The following is a 21,598-nucleotide window of genomic DNA, read 5'->3' on the forward strand; positions in this document are numbered from 1 at the left end:
TCACCAATAACCTCCACAATAAAGCAGGATCAGCTGTAAAGGTCCCCGCTTTCGGCCCTGAACACAAGTCACGCATTTCATCGGCAGGAGATGCTGGAGACTTTCTCATGCATCACCTCTCCATCCCTGGCATCCTGGGGTGGGGGCATCTCCTCTGTTTGCCCTAGTTCTTTTTCCAGTCCCCATTGCAAAGTGGCTGGGGAGCATACCGAGCCCGGTGCGTCAGACAGAGCAGGACATGGTCCTGTGCCAGGCTCCTGCCCTCTTTTTGGGATACTCCATGCAAAGGATGAAGGGGGAAGGGAGGGCTTGCCAGGCGGGGTGGACTGACCTCTCACAGGAGCCCCATAAATGAGCGTGGTTCATAAATCTCCCTCTTCAAATAATCCTGCTCCGGAGACAGGGTGAGACATCTTGATTTAGACCTGCTTGAAATTTGCTGAGCTGGTTTGCTCTGCCATACTTTCGTTTTGCCTGTTTCCTTCTCCACACGCACGCGTGTGTGTGTATATATATATATGTATATCCTCGCACATATATACACACACGCACCCCTCTGCCCTCTCTCTTCGATACCTGTTCTTCTGATGGCGGTGTACTGTAGCATTCATGTCTGTGTGTGCTTCCCCAGGCCGTTCATTGTGCTGCCTCCCCTGATGGAGTGGATACGGGTTGCCGTGGCTCACGCGGGGCACCGTCGCAGCTTCTCGGTGGACAGCGATGACGTACGGCAGGCGGCCAGGCTCCTGCTGCCGGGAGTTGACTGCGAACCTCGACAGTTAAAGTAAGTCATCTAGGACATAAGGCTGTCCAGATCTTGTGTACCAAAGGACTAGATCTCCAATAGTGGGGGGCTATTGCTTGTGACTCCAATAGTTGCTCAAGTGGGGGCTCTGTCCCAGAGTCCCACCATCCACTTCGGGGGGTTGGTTTTGTGTACTTTTGACTCAAGTGGCAGAACAGCTAGTACGCAAAGGTGTGGTGGTTTGATAGAAGGAACAGTAGACTTAAAATGAAACGAAACTGCCTGGTTTCTGATGCTGCTCACCAATAACCTCCACAATAAAGCAGGATCAGCTGTAAAGGTCCCCGCTTTCGGCCCTGAACACAAGTCACGCATTTCATCGGCAGGAGATGCTGGAGACTTTCTCATGCATCACCTCTCCATCCCTGGCATCCTGGGGTGGGGGCATCTCCTCTGTTTGCCCTAGTTCTTTTTCCAGTCCCCATTGCAAAGTGGCTGGGGAGCGTACCGAGCCCGGTGCGTCAGACAGAGCAGGACATGGTCCTGTGCCAGGCTCCTGCCCTCTTTTTGGGATACTCCATGCAAAGGATGAAGGGGGAAGGGAGGGCTTGCCAGGCGGGGTGGACTGACCTCTCACAGGAGCCCCATAAATGAGCGTGGTTCATAAATCTCCCTCTTCAAATAATCCTGCTCCGGAGACAGGGTGAGACATCTTGATTTAGACCTGCTTGAAATTTGCTGAGCTGGTTTGCTCTGCCATACTTTCGTTTTGCCTGTTTCCTTCTCCACACGCACGCGTGTGTGTGTATATATATATATGTATATCCTCGCACATATATACACACACGCACCCCTCTGCCCTCTCTCTTCGATACCTGTTCTTCTGATGGCGGTGTACTGTAGCATTCATGTCTGTGTGTGCTTCCCCAGGCCGTTCATTGTGCTGCCTCCCCTGATGGAGTGGATACGGGTTGCCGTGGCTCACGCGGGGCACCGTCGCAGCTTCTCGGTGGACAGCGATGACGTACGGCAGGCGGCCAGGCTCCTGCTGCCGGGAGTTGACTGCGAACCTCGACAGTTAAAGTAAGTCCACAAAGAAAAGCGGCGTCTCTCTGCGAAACGTGTCTCTCTTTCCTAGTGACAGCGATCGAGCAGGCAGGCAGAGGGCTCTGTTACTGCCTGGAGAGGTGCATATGGATGCTCTGTCTCGTCGCTGTGTGCGTTGCAAAATCGGCTCCTGGTATTTGCTCACATCCACGGATAAGCCGGTTGCATGGTAATGGGTGCCTGAATATCTCACAGCTGGATTGAGCCCGTCATCTGCACATATGGTTGTCTTTTTTTTTATTATTTTTTATTATTATTTCTCTTAGTATTAGGTTCTGCTTGCTAACGAGGGGCTGAAATCTTCTGCTAATTGTCTGCTTCACGTTGCTTTGCTATCAGATACCGAAATGTAATTGGCAGGGCTGCAGATATTTTTCAAGGCTTTGTTTTCAGCATTAATGCTTAAAGGGCACATTTAAACTTATAGGTAAGACTACGTCTTGCAGTAAAATTGTATTTTTCATGCTAATGTCGGTTCAAATTAGTTGTAAATGTCAGCCTAGATAATTTGACTTTTTCGTGTATCAGATATGACCTTTTGGATTTGTAATGAAGTCTTAAAGTATTTATCGCCAGGATATGTTTTTAGTGTCTGTTTTGTCTTATTTTTATGTACATGTATAAAAGCATGATCTAGGGCTGTTGTGGAGTCAAGAATATATTTGGCTTTGATTTTCATATGAAAAGGCTTTCTGAATCTGCCAAAGTAGAAATTACTCACTGTTACTGCTTCACAAATTTGTACATAAAGCCCAATTTTCAGCAGTCTGCCTCTTAATACAGCAGTAGATGCATTCTTCCCTGCAACACAGAAAGCAGAGGGGTGATCTATGTGATTAGCTGTGACAACCTGCATGGGGGCAGCTGCCTTCTGTTGTCTCTGGCCTTGACGTGCTCTTTCACCACAGAGTATAATACTTTACTGTGAGATCTGCATAGGCTTTTTATAGTCACAGCTATCCAATATTTAATTGAAGAAATATGTTGAATTTCAAAAGCGAAATCTTGAGCGTTTCAGGTTTCAAATCTGTAATTGCTTCCCTTTGGTGTGACCATCTTGGCCCTCATTTCCAGAAGTACAGTGTTTTGCATCCGTACTGAAATGTCAGAACTTATCGGTACTGCGCACTTTCTGAAGACCTAGCACTTGGTTTTGAAAAGGCACAATTAATTTAATACCTCTTCTAGTATTTAGGTAAGATTGCAAATCAGGCAATAATGTTTCTACTCTACATCTTCTGTCAAAAAAATTAGGGTAGAGACGGTTAAATGTCTGTGGATTAAAAACCACAATATATCTTAAAGTTGTATTTTGTCAGTGTATATGTGTGTATATATATATAATGCCGACAACTGTTAGGCAATTTTCCATAAGTTTCAAAATCATTTGAAGTTGGGGAGAGTTGTATTATGCTGCAGAAAAATTTATTAATTATGAGGAACAAATCAGCATTTAGTTTAAAGTTGCCAACAAGAATTCATTTCATAAAGAACAGGAGCGATTGCTGCTGTTTTTCTGCTTGTCTTGCAAGTGGGAACAAGCCTGAAGAGCGCAACCTGGGATTAATCAGGTGGGAATGAAAAGAGAAATCATTCCTGAGACAAATTTTGGATTTTAGAAAGACCAGCCTTTCAATGTGCCCTTATTTGACTGCAGGGGCCCGATTCACTCACCGATGTCCCGACGTAACAATCTTACTCTGCTGTGCTGACAGAGGTCTGCAAATAAGTGTCCGTGTACTTTGGGTTTATTTTAAAGTCTGTGTGTACTGCCGATGTAGCGTAGCAGGTTCTTTGTGTAGCTGCAAATCAGGCCCTGCCTGCCTGTAATCCTGACATCAAAGGAAAGACGGAGCTTTTCTGAAGAATAATGTGAGGCATCAGGATGTTAATTTAAACCTTGCAGCTTGTAATTTTTTATTTGTATTCAGTGCAGACCCTCAGCACTTCTCGTTTCCACTAAGTCAAGCACCAACCTTTAATGCCTCCCCATTAGGGAGGGAGTGTTTCCAACTATCAACTCCCCAGCAAGCATCAATTCCATAAATGCAAACACTGGGGGTGGGAAAATCCAACAACTTTACAGGGGATGGCTTTTTAAATAAGCTGTGTGACGGATGACAGCTGGAGGATTTTAAATGCAGTTAGCTTGATATATTTTGTGACTTTTTTAGAAATAGCTTAATAAGTAGAACCTTGAAATTGGTTCAATTTCTAGCCTTTTATTAGCATTCTTCTTTAGTCTCTAAAATATAGAGACCTGAACCCCAAAGTTCCCATGGTCCCATGTGATATTGCATCATTCCATGGTGTTGATTCACAACCTGTCATTGCGAACTCATAAAGCAAAATCAGCTTCCACACTGGAAAAACACGCACACGGAGAGAAAGGGAGAGAGAGATTGGCAGGATCTCAAAGGCAATGAAGTTCAGGATCAGTTCGGATAAAAACCAAATGTTCATTCTTATCTGAACTACAGCATGGAGGTCTCCCAGCAGATTCGTCTGACACTTCCCAGCACAGTCACATACTCCAGCAGTGAGGTTCCTGATATGTGGCTTTGTAAATCATCTCTGCTTTCTTCCTGCCTTTCATTCGAATACTTCCTCTCTTTCTCCCCTCTTCTGATCCTTTTTTAGAAACCCTTTGCCTTAATTTCTTGCAATGTTTTCATCTCCTGAAAGAGGAGCTGCTCTTGCTCTGGGTAGAGGAGTAAGGGAAGAAGCTGGAATCAGGCAGGAGCTGCCTGTCTCCTTTCTAATCTCTCCTCATTTTACAGCAGCAGACATGCCAGAAAGTTTCTTCCCTTTCTCCAGCCTTGGGAGGTGAGCAGGGATGTAAATGTTTGCCTTCCCCCAGGGCGGAAAGCTTTAAGTAGAGCAGTTGTCTCCACTTTTTGCAAGGAGGTAGGTTTCATAGATGGATTGACTGCTGGATGCACAACAGCTGGCTGAGACTAAAGTCCAAGTTGTGTCCAAAATATTCTTTGTTGTAGGGGGAAGACCAGGCTTAAATAAAGCCTTGCCTGTCCCCAGGCCCTGTTGGGCCACCTGAGGTGGCTGGATGTAGCCAGTAGAGAAGTGTGTGAAAAGTAGCTCTCTGCTTACATAAATCTGGTGAAGCTGGGTCCTCTGCTTCCTGCTTTAGACCTTTTATTAATGAAGGCATCAGGGGTGAAGGTAATTTGTTTCCAAAAGTGGGCATGGTGGTAGCAACTGTGTTGGACCTGCTCCTCTCCTGCAATAAGGTAACATGGCTTCTCAGTCTGCACTGGGTCTGGCTGGCTGCAAACAGATGCCTGGTTTTGGCTGCTCCTCATCATTGCACCTGCAAGGGCTACCTTTCCACTTGGTCCACCTAAGTACCAAGCTCTTTGCATGTCTCCCTCCATTCTGTGGGACATATGTTAAAAAAAAAAAAAAAAAAGAGAGAGAGGCAAATCCAATGTATTCAGCATTTGCTGGGGAAGATTGCTAATGGATGACCACATGTGGGGACTGGAGGCTGATGGCAGAGAAGTAGAGCAAGGGAGGAGCATCCAGTATTACTCAGCACAAAGGCTGCTGTGCTTTTTATCAAGGTCAGTGGCTTCATTTCTGGTTGCAATATATTGTGGCAATCCTGGAGGATGTAAAGATGTTGGAACAAACTGACCCAAGAGAAGTGATAATATTATGTGGGGGACTGTTACATGGTCACTTCTGCACCTGAGTGGATAAAGGGCTATTTTCTGGCCAGTCAGAGGTTAAAAGAAAGATATAGTCTGGAGTGCGAGTGTGTGTGCAGGCACACATGTTCATTCTGATATCCAGAAATAGCAGAAATTGAAGAAAAATCCACAGACCTGAGTGCAATTCCCCTCTACAAAGGGCTATTCCTATGTGTTATTTGAAATATTTTCTTCTACCTTCAGCATTGCCTCAGACCTCTTAGATTCCAAGTCATCCCCTTTCTGGCTTCTCTGGAGCATATGCTGGGGAAGATTGCTAATGGATGACCACATGTGGGGACTGGAGGCTGATGGCAGAGAAGTAGAGCAAGGGAGGAGCATCCAGTATTACTCAGCACAAAGGCTGCTGTGCTTTTTATCAAGGTCAGTGGCTTCATTTCTGGTTGCAATATATTGTGGCAATCCTGGAGGATGTAAAGATGTTGGAACAAACTGACCCAAGAGAAGTGATAATATTATGTGGGGGACTGTTACATGGTCACTTCTGCACCTGAGTGGATAAAGGGCTATTTTCTGGCCAGTCAGAGGTTAAAAGAAAGATATAGTCTGGAGTGCGAGTGTGTGTGCAGGCACACATGTTCATTCTGATATCCAGAAATAGCAGAAATTGAAGAAAAATCCACAGACCTGAGTGCAATTCCCCTCTACAAAGGGCTATTCCTATGTGTTATTTGAAATATTTTCTTCTACCTTCAGCATTGCCTCAGACCTCTTAGATTCCAAGTCATCCCCTTTCTGGCTTCTCTGGGGAAAGCTGCTCTTCTCAGGTGTTTTTGGACCTGGCAAGCAGCCCCCTCGCCCCTGAGAAGGGCTCTGCTCTCTGCTCGAGGGAATCAGGTGGGCAGCATTTTCACTACTGGTGCTTCCAGTGGTGCAGAGGGAGATGTTTCACAAGATCTTAGCTTGCAGTGTCCAAGGATGAGGTTCTGGCTCCTGAACCCCAAATGTCCCAGCTGGAGAAGGAGTGCCCAGCTCTGGGAAGGAATCCTACAGCTCAGCTGGAGAAGGGATGCCCTACGGGGTTGCTGACCTAGCCCACGTCTTGTCCAAGGGACCTTCCTGGTGTCTGAATGAAAAGGAATACCAAATGTGGCCTCGTGGCACTGACATCCTCCAGATGTGTTGCCCATGAGGACTGGTGTTTCTCTGCATCTACAGGGAGGTGTCTGGAAGCCCTCTTAGGCTTATTAGTGCCCTGTCCCCTTGCTAAGCAGGCTGTGAAGCTCCTGACTGGGATTTGGAGGAGAAGCAGAGTTTAGTCACCTTGAGGAGTGGTTTCTTCTTATCCATAGATGAAAAATCTGGTGCCTTTCTCTTGTACTGTGGAGATGCTCCCTGAGGCATTTATTACCATTCACCACGGGCCACAGCTGCTTCCCTGGAGGCAGGTGTTGGCAGGAGGAGCCTAGGACAATTCTGTAAAGAAGTCTGAAGTCCTTTTTGGCAGCTGTACCCAAAGGGCAGCAATGGGAAATGGCGTTTTTGTCATCAGACTCCTCACAAGAGGAGTCCTTCAGGGGTCTGTTTTATTCTTGCCCCATCCCACGGAGACAGTTCAGGTACCAGCAGGTTGCTGGTGAGAGGCATCGTGGTCCCATGTTTGCAGTCCCTGGTTACTGGGGGGATGCTGGAGGACAGAACTAGGCAATGGGGTTTGCATGGCGACCCCACTGGTGCAGTCAGAGTTCCCACTTAGCATTCCAGTCAAATTTGCAGCCCGTTGAGGCAGAGCTGGTGAGAACAGGAGCCGGCACAACGGGGCTTGTGCCTGTGCACAGATGGAGAGCCGTGATAGCTTGATCCCTTTCAATTGCTTGCTCATACCCTTCAGTGGTGTTTCTGAGTTGTGGCTGGGCTCCCTGAGGATGCTGGGATCATGTATAGTGAACACAGCAAATATGCCTTTTCTTCTGTGACTGGCTGTGACTCTGAGTCCTAGCTCTGCTCCTGACCCTAGACATTACACATTTTTCTCCTCTCTTTCAGGAGTACCGAGTGAAATCGGTATCTGTAAGTGCTGGCCTTGAGGAGGCACCTGTGGAAGGTGTGTAGATGCCAATGGAGGCATCACCCAAGAACTTAAGGGAATACTTTGCCTCTGTTTTTGGGAAGAAAATCCTGGGGGGGGGGGGGGGAATAAATAACAGCAACAAGGTTATGAAAAGGGGAAAAACTGTAATCAAAAGGAGAGCAAATCATGCAGCTTAATGCACTCAAATTGGGGTGACCAGATAACCTCTATCCTAGCAATGAGAAAGAGCTGCCTCCCGAAATCAGAGGTCAGAGGGAAATATTTTTAACAAAGCTCAGTGTGGTGCCATAACTATAAGGATTAATATTAGTAATGCCCAACTTTTGAAAAGGATGAAAAACAATCTGAGGAAAATTCCAGGCTGTTAGTGCAAGGCCTTTGAATGTTTTTTCAAGCAAAGACTGATTAAAGACATGTTGTTGAGGGAAAAATGGGATAAAATGTGACACAGATTTTCTAAAGATAGATCATGCCAGACTAATCTAATAACATTTTGATAACTGATTTTTCTACCCCAAGGAAATCCAGTAGATTTCATCTATTTGGACTTGAGTGAACGATTTGATGCACTCCACGCAGGGAAATATTAGTTAAGAAGGATAAGATGGGGATTAGTAAAGGAATTGGAAAGTGAGCAGGGGCTGGCTTTACCAGAGGTGGCAAGGGCTGGGTTGGCTGCAGTGCTGTTACAAGCGGAGATCTTTAGCTGGTCTTTTTTAATTTTCAGAAAGGGTTTTGGCACAAATCTTAGCAGTGTGCTCATGAAGTTAAAATTTGCTGATGCCACAATGCTGAGAGGCATTGTCCTGACAGAGGAAGTTTGGGAAATCATCCAGGAAAAAGTGGATGACCTTGAGGGCTGGGACAAAAGAAATGGGATGAAATGCAGTTTTCCACAAATGGAAGGCAAATGCATGGAGATAAATTCAAAAAATACATACTGCTGTGTATATGTAACATATACACTATATATGCAGGATAAAATACACTATATTGGGAGCTGAGTATTGGAAAGGTGGTGGTAAAGACTGTAGAGCAGTATTTAATCTCAGAATGATTGTAAAACACAAAAGTGGATTTTTCCTTAGCCATGAAAAAAGCAAATGCATTTTGAGGATGAACAGGAGAGGTATTTCCAGTAGAAACAGGAAAATATTGGTGCCTCTGTACATGAAAGTGGTAGAAAACGATGTGGAATTGCAAATCCTGTGTCCAGGTCAAGAAAATATTCACTTTGGAGCAGGTACAGAAAAACAGGCTGAGGTGATTCAAGTTTTGACAAAATGTTCTCTTGGAGGCAGACTAGAAGAAAGGGGCTCATTCAGCTGAGCAAAGTGGGTGCTGAGGGGACGTGTGACTCTTCTCTAGAAATACATCAGGAGTAAACACTGTGGAAGGAAAAATACACTCTAAAGTGCAGTGTGAACACAGAAATATGTGGATATTAGGTCATCAGTAAGTTCAAACTGAAAGAGTAGATGATCCAAGCCTTGCTGCAGCATAGGAATGGGTTTATTAACCCTCCAGTCCCATATGCTCCTGCAGCCGCTGCCCCATCACAGCCTTACTCAGGGCTCTGAGTTACATTTACAACTCTGATCCAGAAAGGTCTCCGGGCAAGTGCAGTGTCTGAGTGCCTTTGAAAACCTGTCTTTAATTGAAAATCAGTCCTAATTTCCAATTAGCCTTTGCCTGAAAATTACTAAGTCTGCTTTTCTGTCTGGGACCATCCCTCTTAATGAAGGCTCTCTAGGAAAGTAGTATTATCTTCCTCAAGACTAAAGCTTATTTAACATGAGAGCATCCTTAGCTCATTGCAGAGAGTTTTCTTAAGACTGTGGAAAGGGAAAAATACAGCAACGTAAAGGGAAGATGTGCTATTTTGTTCTTTCCGAGCAGTCTGTACCATTTGCCGTGTCATCTTAATACTATACCACACATAAGTAGTTCTAACTTGAAAGTGAAAAGAGGAAGAGTTGCATTTAATGTTTTATTTATGGAAATCCTGTGCTTGTACTAGAGCATGAAAATATAAATAGACTTCAATAAATAGAGATTTGAAGGCAGAAAAATATTTCCACTGCTCTTCACTCTCTCTTAAAATGCACTGAGTAAGGTGCTGAGTTTCTGGAGAGGGAGAGTAGAAAATTCCTAAGAAATTCTGCTGTGTAGTTAGATACAGCCGCTTTTCAGTAGGGGCGGTTGGTGTTTGCCTAGCTCCTTGAAAGTCCTTGTCCTTCCCACAAATTTTCACTAATCCTTTAACACCAGCCGTGGCTATTGCCATAATTAGACACAAAAATGCCAAACCAGCGAGCAGCAGCAAACAAGCTACTTGACAAAATCCATCAGTCCCTTGGGGCAGATGGTGCCAGTGGATGAGGGAGATTTTATTACTTAAAAGGTAGAGTACGGGTTTCCTGAGGTGAATCTCAACCCCTCCTGCCAACCAGCTGCTTGAAGACAACAGTAATAAAAAAAATTACTGAAGAGGAGGACCTTGCCCTTGTATTCTCCTTCACTTTTAGGGCAGAACACACTTGTATTTTTACAGGCTTTAGGATCCATCCTTCTTGGGTTTTTCCCATTGCAAGCAAGTTCATTACTATTTCATATGCTCTGTCTCTATATGCGTTCCTGAATATAATAATCATGATACAGATAACCGTCTTCTACTCCTTAGTGAAGACTTGTGCTGTCTATTTATATGAAAGATTAATCTGTACCCACATTTTCCTATGATATGTTGGCCTTGTTCAAAATCTGAAGTCAGATTCAATTTTGAATGTGGTTCCTGGCCCATATACATGGGACTATAACATTAAGAGTGTTTTGAAATATAGATTTGGGTCTTGATTTGATAGTCACATCACTTTTATAATGTATTTTCCAGTGTCTGTAACCGATTTGTTCTCAGGCCTTTGACAAGAATAAGAGTTGGCTAATAAATATCCCAAGTATTTTTATTTTTTTGTCTTAATTTGGCTCCTGATTAAAGTAAATGGAGATATTTTATGTCTGCCTTAAAAAGTAGTGCTCTTTCTTACTTTGATCAACATGTTTGTGCTCAAGTTTCTCTCCAAAACTGAAAATGCAAATAATTGTCTCAATATAGTATTTATATTGCAGTCCTATTAATATCAGCATTATAGTGGCTTTTAAAGCAGCACATTGGAAAAAAGAGTGCTCACAAATTTAAATGAAATCGTCTGCCGCTCCTGCTATTGTTGTTTGTGTCTGTAGTCTCACTGAAGAGCCCCAGGCAAGGAACAGGACCCTTTTGTGCTACAGGCTGTGCGTACCCAGATCAAAACTGTGATCCTTGACCCCAAGAATTTCAGCATTGCAAATTCATGTATATTGCTGGCTAAAATATGACTCCTTCCAGACTTCCAACCAGCTGAACTATAATTTCTGTCTCGAGACCTCATTCATATTTAGGACAGAGACAGACTGAATAAAACCCACAGAGCTAAAAAGATGGACTTAATGAATAGATTATCATTCTTTTAATTGAAAGGGCTGGCGATCGCGTCCCAGGTGGACAAACAAGGTTTTGGTGCTTGGCTATCAGGATAATGATCTGTTCATTTCAGCGGAGGGAAACGCTTGTCCCGCTGCTCATCACAGTCTGCACTCCATTTAAATCAAGTATTAGCATGCTATGCCAGCACATATCACTTAGAACACAATTAAGATGTTCCTGCTTCTTTTTTGGTAACATTTACAGAGCATTGCTTTCTTTTTTTTTTTTATTGTCCACATTTTATTGTCAGTAGACTATAGCGATAATCCCCTCCCAAAGAACAAATAATTAAAAAGCTATGTAATGAGAGCTGCTGTGTCTACCAGTTACGATGGAGACACTTTGCCTTTGAATCATCCATTTTCCCAAATGTATTCAATCCATGAGTAACTTATAAAAGGTCGACACAAACCCTATCTTAGCTGATCTGAGTGAAAATGAAAAAAAGTCCTTGCATGTAGACCATTGCTGTAAGAGTGCTGCATTATGTTTTTGTAATGTGAATTTGGGAAAAGATAAAAATAATTTGCTGTATTGCTAGCACCCATTATAAATGAAGAAAATTATCTTTGACTCCTTTCAGAGGTTTGAGTATTTCGGAGTACGATAGAGTGTCATGGTCACCATGCAGCATTTGACAGTGACCATTTGCAAATAATTAATGTTACCATGGCATTCCCCATATAAAGCCACAGTAAAGTTAATTATGTGCAGTGGCTACACTGTAATGATCTTGAAGATAACTGCTGTAGAAGCAATATCTGTGAGGAATTAAATGAAGGCTTGGAGAAAATTGTATTGCATTGTAAGTTAAAAAATGTAGTCACAGCTTTGCTACAAATATAAAATCAAGAAATTTTCACCTGTTTCTAATTTTCCTTTTACTTATGAAAGCAATTGTTTGCTTGATTCAGGGTAGGGAGTTAGGGAGCTTACAGGCTGTGTGATTGAACACCTGAATTAGAGGGGTGGATTTGCTCTTGAACACAAGGACTATGATCAGTGTGTGTTATTAATTCAGGCATATTAATTCTCAGTTCTGGGAGTGGGAGCATGTGTACAGCAGTGGTGGATCCAAGGAGCCTGCCCAGCCCCACAGCTTACTAAACAGAGGAATCCAGAATGGGCTCAGTCTTTTGGGAGAGGATATCACCCACCCTCAAAGGATGCTGGCCACTCCGAACTTTCTCCCTGTATCACCTCTGGGGGACCTCAAAGTTCACCTGACCCAGCCAGCATCCGGGGTGGTGATGTCCTGCCATCCTGAGACTGTTTCCAGGGTTAGGAGGGGAAGAAGAGCGTTGGCCCGCCGTGGTCTTCTGCTCCTCTGTCAGCCTTCTCTGCTCCTTCAATGAAAAAGCTCCTTTTCTGCAAGGTGAGGTCTTGGGGAAAGGACAACGCCTGTGAGTGCTGGCAGCCAGCAGAGTCTGGCAATAAACCAAGGTGGCCTTGGAGGGGACATCCCACTGTCGGGCCGGTGTCAGCCTCCTGTGCGCCTGGAAGGATCACAAAGACTTTTTGGCAAAAGGGCTGTGAACTGACTGTGCAGCTGGGGAGGTTTCCAGCTCTGGTTGTGCTTGTGCTGGCTTCCTTTGCTTTGCAGGCACAGTTTCACAACTCTGAAAAGTGACCCTGTATATTTAGCTGACTTAACTGTTCCTTGTCAACCTAACCTTGTTTTTCAGGCTTCTTCCCATCCCTTTCCCACCTCTTCATAGCTTGTCAGTGTATATGTTGCAGTCCAAAGTTAAGAAATCTTGAGTGAGTCAAGCCCGGGTGCCGCTCCCTTCCTCCTTTTTTATCTTGCCTCCTTTAATGTTAGCGATTCTGGGTGATGGTGTCTGTGGTGGAGCAGCATCCCCTTATACAGTGGAACATGGACCAAAGATCCCATGCTCTTGTTGGCATTGTTATGCAGCTAATGGTATGAAGGAAGACTTGGAAGCAGATACAATGCTGTGCTAGTCTAGGGTTGATTTTTGATGGATTTGGGATTTTTTTTTTTTTTTTCAGTTTTCATTTTGAAATGCAATTGCTCGGTCTGTCTGCTGTACCATCTTCCCAGTTGGCTTTCTCCAGTGTAAAAAGTGATGCTGTGTTCTCCTATTCTGTGCTTGTAGTTCCTGATCATTTTTGATCTGTCTCTTCATTGCTTTTTATCTGTACATGTTAAATCTCCTTTTCCTTAACTCATTCATCTCTCTGACTTTTCGAGACGTTGCTACGCTGTCTTTTCTGAAGCATCTTCTGTTCCTTTCCCTTGCATCATGCTCTTGTTTTATTAAATTCCCCAGTTTGATCACTTATCGTTCTATTAGTCAACATACAACAATGGTGGCACCAGTAATGATCTATGTCAAATTTTGCCATGTAGTTTCCTTTGCAATGTCTTGTAAGTAAGGGCTGTACTCTCTCACAGTGGGTCCTTTTTGGGGTACAAAAAGGCAGTGGTAGATGTACACTGGTAGATGTACTTGGTCTAGATCACACTGTATCAGTGCTGGTGTCCTAGCAGCCCAGGCACTCCTCTGCATCCCTGTTACTGCAGCAGTGTTTGTACAGCTGTAGCATCCTGGAGCTCTTGGACCAAGACTCTTATCCCCCCAGCTGATTGAGGAGTACTGATTTGCTGATACCCAATGTCAGGAGTAATTAATGAGTCCCCTTCCTTGTCTATAGCAAGCAGATGAACTGACGTGCTTTTAGGGGACCAGAGCCAACTCATGGAGGAGTTACTTATGGAGAAGTAAGCAATTTCTGATCCTATGCCAGAGTAGAGGTCTGGACATCCTATACAGGATAGGTGAGATAGATCCTTGTTCCTCCTTCCTCCCTTGTGTGGGTGTGCAACCCAGTTCAAAGTCTGGCTTTTTTTAAAGAGGAGATCGTCAACTATGGTTTTGCATGCACCAAGCTGGGTTGACGTCAGTGAAGCTCCGCTTGTTTCTGCCAGCACTGAGTTTGACCCATTTTATGCAGAGTGTATGTTCTATACCTCAGTACAAATGATGAAGCAATGACTTAACACAGGCAGTGATTCATAGTGGCAGACACCTCTGCAGTCCTCAGAGGCTGTCTAGTTCTTTCCATAGCTGCACTTTGCTGAGAAACCACCTCATTTTCAGCCCAGAGTCATCTGGAAATGGCCAGCTGCAGCTGGGAGGTCCAGACCTCTTTCCTTTTACGAAAACCCCCACCACGTAACTTCTGAGCGTGCTTTATCTTTCCCATACGTTAAAGGAGGGCACAGATGATCTCTGGCATCTCATGCTATGGGGGTAACAAGTACCAAATGTTGCTGTAACGCTTGTGTCAGAGATGTGCCATACGGTGTGAACGTGTTAAGCTGCAATTGCTCCCGAGGATATCGGTGTCATTGAGCTCAGCCCTGCATATCAGTGCTGCTTTGGCTTTTTCCTTAAACTCGTTCAGAAACTACTTGCAGAAAACCCAGCCTTGCTGTGCGTTGCTTTCCTCATCTCTGTTGCAGGCATATTACTGGTGCAGAATCTGTTATTGCCGTTACGGTGTATTTATTGTGACCGAGTGTTGTGCATTAATCTTGCAGCATACTGTCGTGATGAAGCATCGTCCTTGTTCCCCTGAGTAATGATACTCCCAAGCATACCTTGTTTGCATTCTTAGAACATTGACTTTTTAGCAGTTAAAACCCAAACTGAGCATGCAGGATGAAAATCAACAAAATATCTGTTGTCTTCCAGACTGGTCATGGTCAAGCACGACAGAGAACAAGCTTGATCTCATATGGCAGTTTCAGTACTAAGTCCTGCAGAAGCTTTGATCAAAATACTTTGAATTTTCCATCTCACTTTCCTTCCTCTGTTGAAAGAGGAAGAGCAGTAACTATTATTACTACATACCACTGCTTCTATATAAACAGCATATTTGTTGCATATTGCTGTTAAATATTAAGCAGTGTTATATATTTTATAAAGCTCTGATAAAGCACTTTGAAGAAGAAATTTAAATGATAATGCTTGCTGTTTCTATTTTTCTTTTGGTTTGCTGCTTTTTTTTACATTTGAAATAGAAAACAAATATTTGATGTACGCTTGACTTTTTTCACTTTTGATCTTTATTTTGTTTTTCAATCATAAGTAGCCCCTCGTTTTCTGACCTAGTGTTTTTGGAGAATGAAAGTGATGTTTTTCCAAACAGTCCTTTATCCAAATTCACACTGAAAGCACTGCAGATGTGGACTCCACCCTCTGCCCCAGACACTCCTCAGCATGAAAGAAAAGCAAATCTGTCTTTTAATAAGATGAAACCGAGTTGGATAAACATCAGATTTGAATTGCCTGGCTCTCTCTGGAGCTGAAGATTCACATCTTGCTAAATAACTCCTAACCCTTCTTCCATTTGAAATAGATCTCTTGAGCAGTTTACAGTTTGGAGAGCTTTTGAATAAGACCTTAAAAGAATGACTTCTCATCTGTTAGGCTCAGCCAGCAAGGATTTGTGGTGTTTTGCCACAATTACCTGGCAAGATTGCTTTCTCCCTGATTGCATGGTGCCCTGGTCTACGGGTGGCCCTGCTTGAGCAGGGGGGTTGGACCAGATGACCTCCAGAGGTCCTTTCCAACCTCAGCCAGAATGGCATTCTGCAACCTGCACTTTCTGCTCCAAAAGGGCTTCCCTGTTACTGAGGCTGTGCTGGTAAGATTCTTGAAGGCGTTTGAAATGACATTATTTTCTCTTTGTTGTATTGTCAATGATTATACATCTATTTGATGTAAGTTCAAAGCTTACTGAAGGCACTGAAACCTTTGAGGGATCAGGGAGACTGGATAACCTTGCCATGCAGAGAGAAAACTTGTGGTGAAAATGTGTTGTGCATTGCTTAAACAGGGAAACAAAATCAAGTGAAAACTCTGCTTTTTTTCCCATTTTTTTATAAAAAAGTCCCATGAAAGATAGACCAAGGGCAGTCTGCATTAGCTTGCATTAGCATTTCCCATTCAGCACTACGCTCGAACACACGGGTCAAAGGAGAATGAATATATGCATGACCTACATCCTTCAAAGATAGGGCAAAGTATTATTTTCCTAGGGACAGCGAGGTCCGTCCTCTGATTGTCCTCTGAGCGAGTTTATTTCTCATGTCCACAGAATCGACGACTGCTTTTGTGCATCTCGGAAACTGGATGCAGTTGCCACTGAAGCCAAGTTCAAGCAGGACCTGGGTTTCCGGATGCTCAACTGTGGCCGAACGGACCTGGTTAAACAAGCTATATCTTTGCTGGGGCCGGATGGGATTAACAGCATGAGTGAACAGGTAACAAGAAGAAACTGTGAAATGTGAGTTTTGTCTGCTTATCACAGAAAAGGAATCCCAGCTTTCAGCTAAACGTAGATGGGACCTTAGTGCTTTCCCTGCATTACTTTGTATTGAGTTAAAGTATTGCCAGGTGAACATTTACATTGTTTGGTCTTTTCAAGTTGTATTGATTTGTTGGTACTGAGGTAACTCAGCATGAGGGTGAATGCATCCCCTGAAATCTTCTTAACAGTGAACTGAGCCAAATGAAGCCAGAAGGAGATCCCAAGAGAGCTTAGTGTTAGTCTGAATACTTAAAACTGCTTCAATGCCATGAACAGTGGTGTGGAGCAGGGCTTTTTGAGGTGAATGTCCTTCTACTGAGCACTGCGCTGGGGTCTGCAATGCATTTCACAAGCACCACCAAACCCCTGGCAGGAAACAATTAATTGCTCACACTCTTTAATTGAGTTCAGCCCAGTTTGAACTGACCCTCCAGATGTGAAAGTATCTCCGCAGTGTTACTCCACTTGGTGGTGTTTGGTGGCCAACATCCACCAATTGAGGAGCCTAAATTTCCCTGGAGTTACACCTCCATGGGGCTGGTGATTGTATCTGGGGAAAAACCTGTCCTTGCAGGTACCTACCAGCAGCAGCGTATTGGACTATGATACTCAGCAAGGTGGTTCCCCCTTCCCAAAGGTAAATGAATGGCCAAGGATACTACTGTTTCCTTTTGAAATAGAATGGCACCCTGAATTTTCTGGTGCCCTTAATGGAAGTGTGGCACCCAAATCTGTGGCATCCTCTTTGGCAGGAGGCAGGTGGCTGCCACCCCTGAGGTGGTTGCTTAGGACAGGAGCAGGACTGTTAGTGGGTTTAGGTCTTCTGAGGTGAGAGCTGCTCCAGGAATGTGAGTTATGTTGCTGTTCAGTAGCTTCAGTCTGAGTCAATATTGTGGATTTTTTTGATAAAAGCTTTAGAAGAGGGCAGTATTTCCCCCACAAAAAGTAGTGTCAGGCTGCTCATTCCAGGATTCATACATTATGATTATTTTAAGTTAGTCTGAACCTGGAAACTTTTCACGGCATATTTTCTCTGTCCTCCAGGCTGAAACCTGGGAACACTCTGCCTTGATTCATCAAAGTACCTAATCATATGCTTAACTCTGAACACATGCTTACATCCTATTTGAGTGAGAGTTAAGCCTGTGCTTAAATGCTTTGCTGGATCAAACATCCCGCATCTTGTAGGGTCCCATGTCTTGCAGGACAGAGCCCTAAGTGATGCAAGGCTGAAAGAAAAAGAGCCATTTTTTATTTTGCCAAAAGCCAAATGCCTTTAGTGTTGATTGTACATATTGTTACCGTGTTCCTGTGTGTGTGCGGGACACTAACGATGGGTTCATTAAAAATCCATTCCTCCCATGTGCAAAGAGAGGGGGCTCAGTGATGCTGCAGCGCAAGGCTGAGCTGCAGGGCGAGCCTGGGGGACCAGCAGAGGCAAAAGCAGCAGGGACAGCAGTGCAAGGGAGGGGGAGGTTAGAAACCTCGTTAACCCTTTAAAACCCTGATACTGCAGCATGACATTCTGGGCCCCTTTTAATCAGTGGTAAGTCCCTCATCAGCTTCAGCAGGGCCAAAATATCCTGTGTAGTCCCCAGGTAAACCCTTTGCCCTGGGCATTGCTGTGGGGTTCTTTGTCACAGCTACCCATGTTCTTGCATCTTGCAGGGGGGAGCCCCAGCACGGGGCTTTCAAATTGTTTTCTTCATATCTGATTAGACCCCTTGTATACTTTATTTAATTACTGAATGATGCCACTTACAGAAATTGAAATAATAGTTGAAGGAACATGTATTTGATTTTAAGCTTCTGTCTCATCCCCGTGTTTCAAGGCCCAAACACAATTTTTTGTAAGTCTCATGGTCCTGTTTGTTCCTGTAGTGTTTATTGACTGCCAAAGGAAATGTTTTGCCACTGACTGTAGCTGAAGTAGTTTCAAATTCTCTTTGCAAGTAACTTCAAGTCACCCAAGAACTCTCCTTGCCCGGGGTAAACTTGTTTTTTCTTAATAATAACATGAGTCCACAAATGCCTATTCCCTTACTTGATATGTCCATAAGTACACTGTGGATGTGATCCTGCAAAAAGCTCATTGTGTTTTAAGCAGGCTCTAAGTACCTTGCAGGGACAAATCTTAACTTCGATTTTCTTTACAAGGGCAGCCCTTCCATACCTGAGCACCCACTACCTTTAGACCTGCATGGCAACAGGAAGAATGGGGTAGTTCAGCAAAAAATAGCGATACTGGGCTCATGCTAGGAAGAGTGGTGTCATGGCTCTGTGTCTGGCCATGCTGGGGTCCTCCAGTTTCTCTGAAAATAATTTCACTTCATGGCAGCACTCAGGTTAAACAGCAAATGGACTATCATCTGACAGCAAATTTGCCAGGGGACCTCAAGGTAGAGTATAAACATGCATCAGAGGTAGCTGCGTGCTGCGGTAGATTTACTGCAAAACAACTGGTGGCTGTTGATCAACACCCCCTACTGTATTTAATAAACAGCTTTTTCTATTATAATTTATGATAGGTTTAATGATTTTTTCATGGTTTCATCTGGACTCATTACCACAGCCACAGTAGTACTTATCTTAAGGGAAATGATGATCAGCCACAGCAGGCATTTCAGATTAATACAAGTTGCATTGTGGTGGTTCTGTAGTGAAGGGTCACTTAATCTACTTTTCCTCCAAACAGGGCCATGTTTTCCTAGAGCCAGCAACTTGCAACAATGCTGTCTGTCATTTCATTTAAAATTAAGTCCTTGTTTGCTAGAGAGTGCTATAGAAAGCCTTTACATTACCAGCCCCTTATGGTATCCATGTTGAAAAAGCTGTGCTTGAATCTAACTTAGGAGGAACTTGGGATGTTTTTGAAGACTCTTTTGGTAGTTAAAAAGTTCGATTTTATGAAACTGTGATCATAGAAGATGGAATAGAATTAGTCTTTGTAAAATACCAGTGAAAATATGGTTGCTTGGAGGCCAGCAGAGAAATGTTTTTATCAAAAGACAAAGATGCTCAGTTTAGTACACGAAGATGGAGCTGAGGCTGACAAGCCTAGTTTCACTCACCATGCTGAGGATGCCAAGGATAACATGAAAAAAAAAACCACACCAAACATTCAATCCAAGTGACAACAAAAGTAGAGATTTTACAAAAGTGGTTGGCTTTTGCTAGTCTGAGGGGCATGTCTGTAACAGAGGTAATGGCTTTCTTTAAATACATGCTGTTAGTCTTGATGATATATACTTAAATAATTGTTTAAAAAAATCAAAGAGAGTTCTGTGTTAAATTTGTCAATTCCTTTGTTTTTTAACTCCAAAAAATGACTAGGGCATGACTCCACTGATGTATGCTTGTGTCAGGGGTGATGAGGCTATGGTGCAGATGCTGCTAGATGCTGGAGCAGATCTGAATGCTGAGGTGAGGACTTTTTGTTGGTTGTATCTTTGTTCTGTTGTTTGTTTACATCTTAAACTACCCCATGAAACTATAGCGGAGTGAAAATCCCAAGACTGAAAAAGAAAATAAATTTGTCTTATCCTGGATGACACCACTTGAAATGAATAGTGAAATCAATCTGCATTAGGTTAACATTTGGGATTCCCGGCACAGAAGGGGTCAAGTCATCGGACTCACCCCACAGGTAATATTGATTTAGTTGTGTTTGCGCACTGCAAATGAATGCAGGCATTAGCACTAGCAGGGAGCACAGCTCTAACGATATTGGAAGGACTCCCTGAATCTCAGCTGAGTTAAAATGAAGAGGGTAAAAGAAATATCCATCTGATAATCTGCCAAAGCTCGAGCATTTCTATGCACTGGGATGTTCCAGCCAAGCATCCCCAGCACACAAATGCTATGTAGGTTCCACTGTTTTGTTTTACGAAGTGCCTTGGGCTAAAAATTGTTGGATGAAGAGCTTGAAGCTTCCAGAATATAAACATCTCTTTGATGAATGCACATCACAAACTTACACAATCTGTCCACTGAACAGATTGCGGTCTGACTCTGTACGATGCAGGTATGTACATTTTTAAAGAGCCGCTTGAAAATCCGCGAAAGTTATTTGTTAATGATTCCAGCTTCAAGTTGTTGAGGTCATGAGTAAATTAAGCTGTCTGCTTCACTTATCTGTGTTCCATCTGTTCTGTTCGGACTTGAGCGAGCTGATAAATTGTAGTCACTGCTTTCAGCCAGACATTTTGCACACTTTTAAAAAATCTAATTTAAGAGTAGAAATGGATGTCACCTGTAAGAGACTGATAGTCGTTACTATCTGATTGCTTTTTGGTGGCTTATGTGAAATCAGCTGATGATTTCAGTTCCCCAAATTCAAGCACACCATCCTCAAGAGCTGGCAAAAATTGAATACTTGAACCCTTGTTGGCACTCTCAGTAGGCACACCAAAGACTGGATGGGCATGGAGACTGATCTCTCCTCTAACCCTGCCTGTGGCTTAGAGAAGAGATGGCATTATTTGGTTCCTAGGACAAGTTTTCATTAGGAGCAGTCCTCCCTATTGCTCCAGTAATCTTCCAGACTTAAACCAAATGCACATTTAAACACTTTTGTCTTCCTGAAACTGCTGACATCTTACAGAACAGCTCCAGAGAGGAATGTGAACCTCCCTGATTCATTTCTGTAGAGTGTTTGCTCTAAAATCAAATGAAAACACTTTGGGACAAGAACTGTGAATAATTATGGTGTGCAATTATAAGATGATTTGTGCACACCACAACCAACTGTGCAATTGGGCAATTACAGCAAAAAAAAAAAAGGCAAATCAACCATGAACAAAAATAAATACTCTGTCAGGTGCCGGCATCATTTTCCCCCTTTCACTTTGCAAATCAGTTATATATATATGTTTCCAAAAGTAGCCTCAAATGCTGGGTGCCTCCCTTTTTGATTGCCCATCTTTAGCAAAAAATGGACTCATTTCCAGATGTGCTGAGAAGCTGTAATTCACTCTGGAGTCAGTGGGACCTGTAGCTGCTCAGCAAATCTCAACTGGGGCCTTAAAAGCCTGATCAACTGCAGGCCTTTTGCAAACACCATGTGAAATGGAAAGAACTGTAACCAAAAAAAAAAAAAAAAAAAAAGAGAAAAG

At 43.5% G+C, this 21,598-nt stretch overlaps 1 protein-coding gene across 2 annotated transcripts in view; it reads left to right on the forward strand.

Moving 5' to 3' along the window:
- Positions 1-21,598, forward strand: part of BTBD11 (BTB (POZ) domain containing 11) — a 178,846-nt gene that overhangs the window by 125,370 nt on the left and 31,878 nt on the right. For both annotated transcript variants that reach the window (XM_014964254.1, XM_014964253.1), the window contains exons 4-6: positions 632-784; positions 16,272-16,437; positions 19,818-19,907. In XM_014964254.1, the coding sequence (XP_014819740.1) occupies positions 632-784; positions 16,272-16,437; positions 19,818-19,907 (409 nt within the window). The remainder of the gene's footprint in view (positions 1-631; positions 785-16,271; positions 16,438-19,817; positions 19,908-21,598) is intronic.

The sequence above is a fragment of the Calidris pugnax genome, unplaced genomic scaffold, assembly GCF_001431845.1.
Source record: "Calidris pugnax isolate Ruff unplaced genomic scaffold, ASM143184v1 scaffold44, whole genome shotgun sequence".
In the NCBI taxonomy this organism is placed as follows: domain Eukaryota; kingdom Metazoa; phylum Chordata; class Aves; order Charadriiformes; family Scolopacidae; genus Calidris; species Calidris pugnax.